Source organism: Osmia lignaria, chromosome 3, assembly GCF_051020975.1.
Source record: "Osmia lignaria lignaria isolate PbOS001 chromosome 3, iyOsmLign1, whole genome shotgun sequence".
NCBI classification, from domain to species: Eukaryota; Metazoa; Arthropoda; class Insecta; order Hymenoptera; family Megachilidae; genus Osmia; species Osmia lignaria.
This window is the reverse complement of record NC_135034.1, coordinates 12,623,136-12,634,072: the sequence shown is the minus strand read 5'-3', so window position 1 is coordinate 12,634,072 and position 10,937 is coordinate 12,623,136. Positions and strand designations below refer to the sequence as shown.

Sequence of the window (10,937 nt, the reverse complement as noted above, 5' to 3'; positions counted from 1 at the left end):
ATACGAATCCGTATGTAATACTTTATACTTTATATGTATATACATACATATATCTATATCTATATCTATATATATATATTTCGTAGAACAGTCTTGAACCCGTCTTACTAACCTAGTTATCGACTTATCGATCGGCTTTTCGACAGTCGGTAATTTGTCGTCTAGCTTCTGCTACTTGTCGATAGGCGGCGCCAGTGGTCACTAGCTGCAGAAAACCGTTCGGTAAGTTGTCGAGTAGTTTGCGCCACTTTTGTATAGATGGCGCCACGGCCGATAAAAACCCAGCGCTTTGAATTCAAATTTGCTGAAATAAAATTATGTATATACCAAATTCAAGACACTAGAAATTTATAACAATACGTAATTTTACATTTATATGTATGTACACACCCAGAAATGTTCACGTTAATTGTTAAAATTTTAAATTAACAAAATTGAATAAACTCAAGTGCAGTGAAGTACACACATATAAATGATAACGTAACTGTTTATGAATAGATCTGTATTCTATACATAAGTATGTATGTATGTACATAGTACATACGCACATTAAGTAATCAAATACCGCATGCGGTTGCGCGCGCGTACGAGCTTAATGATTTACACCAGATTGTTTGTCTGCATTGACATTCTTGCCGTCGGAAAAAGTTCTATCTCAGATAAAACTGCTTTTTCGGTATTGTCTTTAAAAGCGATTCGTTATTCAGTTTTTAAAGATCTAATATATAAATTTTCAACGATGGCAGACATGTCCATGAATATTGTTACCCCGCGAAAAATGTCCTTTGGTATTAATGGAAAATTAAATGGGTTGGAAAGTAAAACACCATTTTTAATCGGAGTTTCAGGTGGTACTGCCAGTGGAAAAGTAAGTATGATATCTTTCCCTTTTTAGTAAGTCTTAATTTTACTTATCATTCTGTAAATAATATATTTTCGAAAGAACTTAACCTTTGTTCAGAAACCTTTGTGGTGCCTGAAGTTATAAATCTTTTTAATCAACTACCTTACTATGTAGCTAGTATTTATTAATGGTTGTTTTTTTTTTCTTTTTTTATCATTTCAGTCAACTGTATGTAAACGTATAATGGAAAAACTAGGGCAAGTAGATATGGATCACATGCAGCGACAAGTAGTTTGTATTTCACAAGATAGTTTTTATCGAAATTTATCACCTACCGAAAAACTTAAAGCTGAGAAAGGTCAATATAATTTCGATCATCCAGATGCATTTGATAATGATTTGATACTTCAAACTTTACAAGATATACTGGCTGGGGTGAAATGTGAAATACCAGCTTATGATTACAGAACAAACAGTCTGTATGTATTAATAGAATCTAACTACGTTTAAAGTTATGCCAAATACTTTGATATAATATTGTTAATGATTTTTCGGGGAATTTAGAATGAAGGATCAGATTACAACAATCTATCCTGCGGATGTAGTGTTATTTGAAGGAATTTTAATATTCTATTTTCCTAAAATACGAGAATTATTTCACATGAAACTGTTTGTTGATACCGATTCAGATACCAGATTGGCTAGGAGAGGTAATAATATAACATAAACGCTACTTTTAATTATTAATACCATTTGTTATTAATATATTATTATTAAATGATTATTTTTTATTATTTTTGCAGTGCCAAGAGATATAAAAGAGAGAGGAAGAGATTTAGATTATGTATTAAATCAATATATGAATTTTGTCAAGCCTGCGTTCGAAGAGTTCTGTCTTCCTACCAAAAAATTTGCTGATGTCATTATACCAAGAGGTGCAGACAATACAGGTAAATTATATAATATTGTTATTACATTGTGTTATAAAGTTACATGTAATATTCTAACATAAAAATTGGATTACTTAATTTTAGAAATTTTTCTTGCCTTTATTTAATACTAAATGTATGTATATTGAATGTTATTAAGTTCATCATAAAAATAAATTTACCTTATATTATAATCTTGATTCATTTTTAACAAGTCTGCAGCTAATCAAGCACATATATGTATAATTCAATGGTAACTTGTTTTTTCTTTTAATTTGAAAACTTATCATTTATTTGTATTATTGATAGATCATACCATTTGAGAATATTTAGGTGCAGACTTGAGATAGTAAGACAGCTTAAATTTTTATTGTTTGTATTTGTATACATATATATAGCATTCATGGGTGCTGCCTGGTATATAAGGGCTAACAAAACAAGCTGTCTTAAGTTAGTGCAGAAATAAAGGTCATATAAAAACGTACATGGTTTGGTTGTTGTATGTTTCCAGTGGCAATAGACCTTATAGTGCACCACATCTGGGACATTTTGCGTTTGAAAAAGGCTGAAAACTCATCCGGGCAGCATCCATACTTCTACCAACATAAGCGTTCCTCGACTTCATCCGATACACTCACCAGATGATTTAAGCATAATATGCTCACTTATAAAAACTATGTCTCTATATATCATACATTTATGTAGAATCAAATTTTCAATAATCTTTTAATTTTTTCTTTTCCTCTCTTTCTCTCTCTTTTTTCTTTCTTTCTTTCTTTCTTTCATTTTTTTTTTTTTTTTTTTTTTTTTAACAACTTAATCCAATCCCCCTTCTATACTCTCATACAAATGTATTACATTTACACTGAGCAACCAAAAATATTGCTTCTAGTGTGTATGCATTCATTCAACTCTGTGGATGAAATTAATTTTACGCTGTTCCTAAAGCATGAACAAAATACATAATTATATGAAGTACCTTGTTCAACCATTGTAATTCTAGTGTTGCATAATTATTCAAATTTATACATAAGGTTAAAAGGATTTTAGTATTATTTACACATATAAGAATCTTTATAAATATGTATGTGCAGTTTTACATTTTCAAAAGTTTGAACTTTTTATATAATATTACCCTTCAATCACCGCAGTGATATAAACCAAAATGTTTTATACAAAACAATTTAAGTGAGCATAAAATACATTAGCATAATAATTCTTTGTAATGTGATATTTTCAATTTAAGCTAATTCATTATTCTCATACTGCCATATTTAAAAAAGATTAATTATACAATTCAGTGTGATACTAATCTCCTTGTTTGGTACTATTTTTTTTTTTTTCTGTTTTTAAATGCTCAAATCATTTTAATCCTAATAATAATGGGATACGTCGTTATTATACAGCATAATAACCATTTTGATTATGTAATTGAATATATTGTTTGTTTAGACTGTAAAATGAAATAATAATAAAGAAATCGAATTTTCATCGTCATAACTTAAGTAATTTTTAACCATTCATTTATATTTGATATTTTGTTGCAGTGGCAATAGATTTGATAGTGCAACATATAAGAGACTTCTTAAGCAACAGGAGTAGGGTTACAACCCAACCAGAAAGTTCAGTGTACAAAATTGAAAAATTATCCAAGAGGCCACATTAACGTTTTAAAGATTGAAAATAAAAAAAAAAAAAAATAAAAAAATCGATAAATATAAGTTAAATTATTATATATTTGTTATTTTTAATACTCATATTTTTTAATGTAGAAATTCTACATTAAATTAGTGATATATTTAAAGCAATGAGCATTAAAAGAATAAATTAAAAAACATACACTGTAAACTATATGTATTTTGTTTTAATTACTTACAAATGTATAAATTTTAAACTACTTAAAAACCATTTTCAAGTGATCTAAAACGTTGAATATGAAGTATTTATGAAAATCGTTATAACGTGAAGATTATATTTGTGAAAAGTGAATTTGTAAAAATAATGTAGCAATACTTAGATGATAGGCAATAATATTAAACGCAAAGCTTTTATGATGCAAATGTTGATTAATAGTAATGTTATAACATAAGACCACTTTGTGGTTACTACTTATGTTTATTGTATAGTTATTATGTACACTGTACGCTTAAACATTATGTAAGATAGAAAATCATGAATCATTTAAATATACAAATTACTATTGTTGTTATATTATTGTTTACATCTAACGTTAATTTATATAACATTATTAATAAATTATTGGTAATAAAGTTCCAAATTCATACCATCATGAATTTCATCTAAATCGTTAAATTAAGGAAAAAATGATTGAAACCTACCTCGTATTGTATAATAATATAATTAATTTAAAAGGATACAATCTTGAAGTTTTATGTGATCTTTAAAGATAGTATACCATTTTTTCAAGACAATCTTTTCCCAATGAGTACCAGTTTGAGCTGCTATTAATTTTTTCAAGTCACCTATCGTATCATCTGGATTACACTTCACTCTAACTTTTTTCCCAAGACGATCGTTACATGTTATTTCTAGCATCTTTTGCCTTGTTTAAATGTAAAAAAAGAATAATTATATTAAAACGTACTATATTTAAATAATGTCCGTGTGTGTGTACACATACAATAAATTAATAATACATCATTTTAGTGGACAATCTTGTTGAGATATACAAAGTATTATTGACTTTGCAGGTTATGACAATAATTGCTGAACAATTTATTAATTTGTGTCTTGCATCTACACTACTGTATCATGTAATAATATAATAATTTACTTAAATAAGTGCTTTTGAATAAGCACGATGTATTTATATAAAAATAACATATAATATTTACTTACAGATAAATATACTATATAAATATATCAATATTGCTCAAGAATTAATATTCGTTTAAAAAACACTTTGATTTTGTTTATTCATAAAAGAACATCAAAACTGTTTGTTTAAACGTTTCAATGATCAGTGTTATAAAATTAAAAACGTTAATCGAATGAAAAGGAAGTTCATACCGCGTACCAGTGATGCTACCTGACAGTGTATTTAGATAGCTTATGAAATTCTCTTCTATTTAGAACCGATATAGTAGAAACATGAATTTTACTCTTATTATTATAATATATCGTAGATATAAAGAACGCGGTGATTATAAAATAGAATAAAAGTAGAAAAGAATACGTTCACGTATTTTTAATATCTTCTGCCATTACCGAATCCTACCGAATCTGTACACGACGATGGCGGACGCAGCAGATCTTCCCGGCGCTTCATCCAGTCAAAAGATGTCGTCGAAACTTTTAAGACAAAAAGCACAGGAATTTCTGACTTCTAGAAAATATGCAAACAATTTAGTAGACATAATTGCTCAATGGGATGTAAGTACGAATTTTAAAATCATTTCAAATTGACGAATATATAAACTTTTTAAGGTTATGTCATTTACTAAAATTCCTGATCACTCCATCAGGAATCCACCTCGTCCTGTCTACTTACCATAGAAACAATATTTGTTGAAGTTTTGAAGAGAGGCGACATGTATTTGGAGCGTACGATAACGCTTACAATTTCAGGTATACTTAAAGATTTTAACATCTTTTACAATGTTACTTGACAGTGTTTGACTCTGTATAGTTTTTAATCTTTTGATTAAAATATTACGTTAAAAACATTGTACGAGTTTATATTTTGTGAAAATATGTTTTTGGACACAAAGTGTAAACATGAAGATAAAATGCTTTAATTTACTAAATATACTTAGAAACATGAAATAGCTTTTCCATAAGATTTATGCAACAGAGCCAAGTCCTGAAGCAAGATACATCAACTGGTTGAGAAACTGTTATGAAGAAGTATGGGAGAAAATACTTGTATCGATAGAAAAATACCGGCCTGCCATTCAGTTACAAGCTCTCACAACTGCTATAAAACTTATGGCAGAAGAGGGTAAAAATCCATTGGAACCAATTGGTAATTTAGGATATTATTTTCCGCTTCATCGGTTAAAACCCATCTTGATGAGCTTACTTTCACCGGAGAAGGACAATGCCAGTTTAATATCTAGATTCCAAGAGATCATAGAATACCCAGATGCTCTTTACTATACATGGAAGTGTCTTCCCTCTCTTACTCCAAAAAGACAACCGCACGAAATTTACATAAAAAATTTACTCGAGCTTATACACAAATTACCACTGCCAAAAGAAACAGAAGGTACAAATTTGAAGATATTTAAATACTATAGTTTCCCTTGCATTTCGATTTAATAACCATAGATTGTACATTTTTTTAGAAAACGAAATATCTGAAAATAAGAGTCTATTGTGTAGACCTCAACAAGGTAAAGAACAGTCTGTTTTCTTTTTTTTTTTTTTTTTTTTCATTATCTCTTGATATTTGTCGTGTCAATTATAATTTGTAATTTGTATATACATATGTCTATTGTATAATTTTGAACAGCCATTAAAAATTTTACATGGGATCAAGCTGGAGCAAGACGCGCCCTTAATAAAGTCTGGGCCTGTGTCATGCATTGGGTGTTGACGCCACAGTTACACAAACAGTTATTAGTAGTTCTTCTAGAAAGAGTCATGCCACATTTGGAAAAGCCTGTTCTATTAACGGATTTTCTAATGGATTCCTTAGATGCAGATGGGCCTATCGGTTTACTTGCATTACAGGGTGTATTTTTACTGGTCACTAAACATAACTTAGAATATCCAAATATTTTTACCAAACTCTATTCCATGTTTGAACCAGAAATTTTTCATACCAAGTATAAAGCTCGGTTGTTTTACTTATCTGATCTTTTCCTTAGTTCAACGTAAGTGTATTTGCAATATCTTATTTCAGAAGTATTTCATAATAATAAAAAACTGCTAACTAACTACAACTGTATACTGTTGTTCTCAGACACTTACCAGAAGCACTGGTTGCTGCTTTTGCAAAAAGACTCGCACGTTTAACCCTGGTAGCGCCGCCCGAAGATATTCTAATTATTTTACTTTTTGTTGGAAATCTTTTACTGAGGCATCCTGGTTTAAAACGTCTCATCGATCATCCGCAAGGAGGAGAAATATCATCGGAAGAAAATAATGGTGCTGGTGATCCGTTCTTAATGGAAGAACGAGATCCGTTGTTAAGTAACGCCCTTCTTAGTAGTCTCTGGGAAATTAAAGCATTACAATGGCATATTGTACCAAGCATTGCTAGCGCTGCACGTTTTATTCGTGAACCACTCCCATCTGTTGAATACGACATGGCATCGGCTTTAGAACGTACCGGCGGACATTTGTTTGATAGTGAATTAAAAAATAAGATCAAAGATATTATGTTAACGTTTGAAAGACCAAATTCTATGGCTTTACCAAAAGGTGAAAGATTATTGCAATATTGGCAATTGACAACAATGCACTGATCGATCGGCGGTAACATTGAAGTTATGCATTACATACGCATATTGTGCAATATGCATTGTTATATAAAAGAAAATGAACTGTTTTTTTCAATGAAAAACGCAAACGAAATGATCAAGGACTTTCTGCGTTTCTTTTTTTATACAGTAAAACAGTAATAGGAAAAATACTGCAACTTTTTTTATTATTTAAAATCTAAAACAATTGCAAAGGAATTGATTCAGAGTATATTGTTTCACGAGCAACATGTAGATATGTATTTTTAGATCTTTAATCATGCAGCTATATAGCATATTAACAATTACTCGTGAATGCTACCAATTCTGTTAAATAAAGTCATTTGTATGCATGAATGTGTGATAATAATAAAATGAAAGATATTTTAATTTAATAAATCACCCGTGTTTCATTTGCATTTTGTAATGCATTGATCGACGAATAAAAATATCATACAGGTAAGCATAAATGGATTTATGGATTGAATATCATAATACAATTTTATATTTTAAATTAGTATTCAAATAATCCTATACGTTGCTATAATACATTTATATAAGCGCCTCGCATATGTATAAAAATTTTATGTACATAACTGGAAGTACTTAATCTGAATAGTATTATGTATACCGTTTATTCTCCAAAATCTGTAACAAAAAAAAAAAAAAAAAAATAATAATGTTGATTATTATTTTGAATAATGTTAATTGTATATATTACGAAAGGTAAACGAAACTTGTACAAAAAGCCATTGTTTTATAATGATACAATTTATTGTAAAAAATAATAAAGAAGAAAAAAAAGAAAAGAAAACATTGGAAAGACTTGAAATTTAATTGAAAGTTACAAACCGATATTAATTGTCGCCATTCGTCTTCGCTCAATGCATGCTTTATTTTCACTAAAATATTTGTTGGAATTTCAGGAACCGCTGTCAATGTACGTTTTTGTTCAGTAGGCACATATTCTACTTGTAAAAGCTCGGCTACCGTTGGCCGTGCTTTAGGGTCATGCTGAAGACATTTACGCATAACTTCGATTAAAATTGGTGGCGACGGTATAACTTTATTACCTTCCCCTGACGACAAAGTTGCAGGGAAAAGAATGTTTAGTTTCGGATTAGTTATAGCGTTTACTTTGGCCCATTGTGAACGAATATGATGAAAAGGTGTATGACCATAAACTAAACTATACAAAATACATCCTAACGACCATACGTCCGACTTAAAACTGATCTGTAACATAAATATAATTGTAGTATGATTTTATAACTCTTAACGGTTATCACGTGATTACAGAATCCACGTTTACTTTATATTTAACATTCTGGCTAGGAGAATCTGAATTTCCACCAGTGTCCATCAAAGCTTCTGGGCTGATGTAATTTAATGTTCCAATCGGACAGTTTTTTACAACCGATGTCATATCTGCATTCATACTAGAAGCAATTCCAAAATCTATAAGTTTCAATCTTCCCCGCACCAGTAAAAAATTTGCTGGTTTCAAGTCCGAATGAATTACTCCTAATGGAAATTTATGCACATAAGAAAATCTTGGTGGCAATAAATGATTTTTTTTTTTTTTTTTTTTCCTTTTTTTGCATTAAAATCTTTACCATTATCGTGTATATGTTTAACGGCTGTTAACATTTCTGTCCAATAGTACAGAATCATTGTAAGAGGAATCTGTTTTTCTTGCAACATTGATTTTATAAGACGACTGAGATCAGTATCTCCCATTTCCATCACCACGTAAACCATGGGATACTTAATTTCACTGAAGCAGAAAACAACTTGAATGTAAACGTCACTGGAACGTGTGCGCATAAAATACATATCTGTAAAATAAATTCTTACTAATCAAACATCTTAACAACACATGGTGCCTGTAACTTATGCAACATTGAAATTTCTTCTAGACAACCCTGTGCCGAGTCCTTTTCCATACAAGTAAGATTAACACATTTAATGGCGCATAATTCAAGCGAAGATAAATCTTGTGCTCTCAAAACTTTTCCACTCATACCATGACCAAGTGTACCCAAAATTAAATATTCTTTTCCTTTTATTAAAAGCGCTCTACCTTGTTTCGATTTAGGTATATTAGATGGAATTGAAAATTGTACGTTTGACGCATTATCTACAAATTTTTTTAACTCTTGCTGCCGATTTTGATTATTACACGTTAAATTCTTATTTTGAAAATCATCGCATACCGATTTCAAGTTTTCTTCACTACTATCTTTGGTACAACGAGTGTATCCATTATTTTGTGTTACCGACATCTTATTCAGTGTTCCTGTTCCTTTAACTGCTACATTTTTTGCATTTGGATATTCATTTTCTTTTGATTCTTCGTTAAAATCTGATTTCAAATGTACAACTTCTTTCGATGTTTCAAATATCGGTTTTTGCATACTTAGTTTATCGCACAAAGTATTGTTACATAATTTATTTTGAACCCTGGGTGTTATTTCATTTATTTTTAGCGGTTGAGATTCTTGTAGCAAGCGTCTACTTGAAGTATCATTTTGTGTGAAACCTCCTGTATCTGATACAGGTTTTCTTACTTTACTTCCTGTATTTAAATACCTACAATAAAAAATAAATTAATAGTAGATATAGAGATAACACGCATTTTGCATACCTTGGAGTATCGTGATTGGTCATATTTGGTGTAAAATAAACCGAATTTTTCGGAGTATGCATTAAGTCTCTCAAATTGTTACTTTTATTTTGTAACGGTGTTTGTATTACATTATTATGAGAACGATGACATGAAATTGTAGCTGGAGTTAATCCCTGATTGTTAGATGGGTTGGATAATTTATTTTGTGGTGTTTGAATAATATTTCGTCGAGAAACACATGGATCTGGATGTACAGCACCAATTAGCGCATGTTTCAAAGGAGTTTGTAATGCCCAATGATGATCAATAGAACCTACTAACGTTCCTGTATCTAAGCTCTTTGATTTATCATTAGAACATACATTCTCATGATGTACATTTTCTTCGTTTATCAATGCCTTCGATTCTAATCTTTCCACTTTAATGTTTGTATTGTGTAAATTATGAGATCCAGATTGTGGTACATTTTCAATAGTATTAATTAACATAGGTTCTTCAGGCTTTGAAGAAATAATTGTATGCAAAACTCCACTAATTTTTAAGTCACTCTTCTTTTCTATATTATGCAAAGGTAACGACTTATCCGATTCATTTTCAGAGCAATCATCTTGCGGTATAGGCTGTGGCTCATCAGAATCTGAATCGGTATTAGAATCCTGCGTCTTATCCTCACTTTCATCGTCATCACTCTCACAAAAATGTTCTAATTCTTTCACACGTATCGGTTGAAACTTTGGACGTGAATTTGAATGATTTTGAAAATCCATGTTATTCAACATAAACCTATCATCTGTTGAAAAATCTAAGAAATTCTTCGAAGAATACTATAATTAATTCACATTAATTACAAAAGTAAAGAGAACTTAAGCAATGTAAACATATGCAATGAGACATCAATTGAGGATATGGAACTATGTTGTGTGTATAAAAACTGTTGAACTTCCAAACAATTCGGTATATTCAGAAATTATTAATTACTCTCATGAGCTACACAAAATAGATTGATTCCAATTATTTCGTATCTGTTGATTTGTAAGCATTGTTACTACTATTGTATGCAAGTTTGGTTTTCGTTTATAAACTGGTTTTCCGTTTATGTCATCAAATTC

At 30.1% G+C, this 10,937-nt stretch overlaps 4 protein-coding genes across 10 annotated transcripts; 2 read left to right on the top strand and 2 right to left on the bottom strand.

The window, feature by feature from the left end:
- The first annotated feature begins 573 nt into the window (after nt 1–573).
- On the top strand, nt 574–3,585 carry Uck (Uridine-cytidine kinase). 2 transcript variants are annotated; one of them, XM_034338395.2, is made up of 5 exons: nt 574–868; nt 1,067–1,323; nt 1,409–1,554; nt 1,648–1,794; nt 3,321–3,585. In XM_034338395.2, the coding sequence occupies exons 1-5, from the start codon at nt 596–598 to the stop codon at nt 3,437–3,439; spliced, it is 942 nt and encodes a 313-aa protein (XP_034194286.2). In that variant the 5' UTR covers nt 574–595; the 3' UTR covers nt 3,440–3,585. The 2 variants fall into 2 exon arrangements, with proteins under 2 accessions (XP_034194286.2, XP_034194285.2); XM_034338394.2 differs by lacking the exon at nt 3,321–3,585 and adding an exon at nt 2,285–2,583 and having other exon boundaries at nt 577–868.
- Nucleotides 3,586–3,682: 97 nt separating this feature from the next.
- ubl (Ubiquitin-like protein 5) lies at nt 3,683–5,143 on the bottom strand. 5 transcript variants are annotated; one of them, XM_034338413.2, is made up of 3 exons: nt 5,012–5,143; nt 4,152–4,336; nt 3,683–4,073 (listed from the first exon to the last, which is right to left on the bottom strand). In XM_034338413.2, exons 2-3 carry the CDS (start codon nt 4,327–4,329, stop codon nt 4,030–4,032), a joined length of 222 nt encoding a protein of 73 aa, XP_034194304.1. In that variant the 5' UTR covers nt 4,330–4,336; nt 5,012–5,143; the 3' UTR covers nt 3,683–4,029. The 5 variants fall into 5 exon arrangements, with proteins under 5 accessions (XP_034194304.1, XP_034194303.1, XP_034194301.1 ...); XM_034338412.2 differs by having other exon boundaries at nt 5,002–5,137; XM_034338410.2 differs by lacking the exon at nt 5,012–5,143 and adding an exon at nt 4,811–4,951.
- On the top strand, nt 5,027–7,664 carry LOC117610706 (nucleolar complex protein 4 homolog B). Of its 2 annotated transcripts, none has more exons than XM_034338385.2 (6): nt 5,027–5,166; nt 5,221–5,361; nt 5,588–6,001; nt 6,081–6,128; nt 6,248–6,611; nt 6,701–7,664. In XM_034338385.2, exons 2-6 carry the CDS (start codon nt 5,325–5,327, stop codon nt 7,203–7,205), a joined length of 1,368 nt encoding a protein of 455 aa, XP_034194276.1. In that variant the 5' UTR covers nt 5,027–5,166; nt 5,221–5,324; the 3' UTR covers nt 7,206–7,664. The 2 variants fall into 2 exon arrangements, with proteins under 2 accessions (XP_034194276.1, XP_034194275.1); XM_034338384.2 differs by having other exon boundaries at nt 5,029–5,166; nt 5,259–5,361.
- Nucleotides 7,665–7,668: 4 nt separating this feature from the next.
- On the bottom strand, nt 7,669–10,930 carry Mps1 (dual specificity protein kinase monopolar spindle 1). Its single transcript, XM_034338363.2, has 6 exons — nt 9,847–10,930; nt 9,057–9,791; nt 8,816–8,976; nt 8,512–8,723; nt 8,052–8,435; nt 7,669–7,847 (listed from the first exon to the last, which is right to left on the bottom strand). The coding sequence occupies exons 1-6, from the start codon at nt 10,605–10,607 to the stop codon at nt 7,821–7,823; spliced, it is 2,280 nt and encodes a 759-aa protein (XP_034194254.2). The 5' UTR covers nt 10,608–10,930; the 3' UTR covers nt 7,669–7,820.
- Nucleotides 10,931–10,937: the final 7 nt, after the last annotated feature.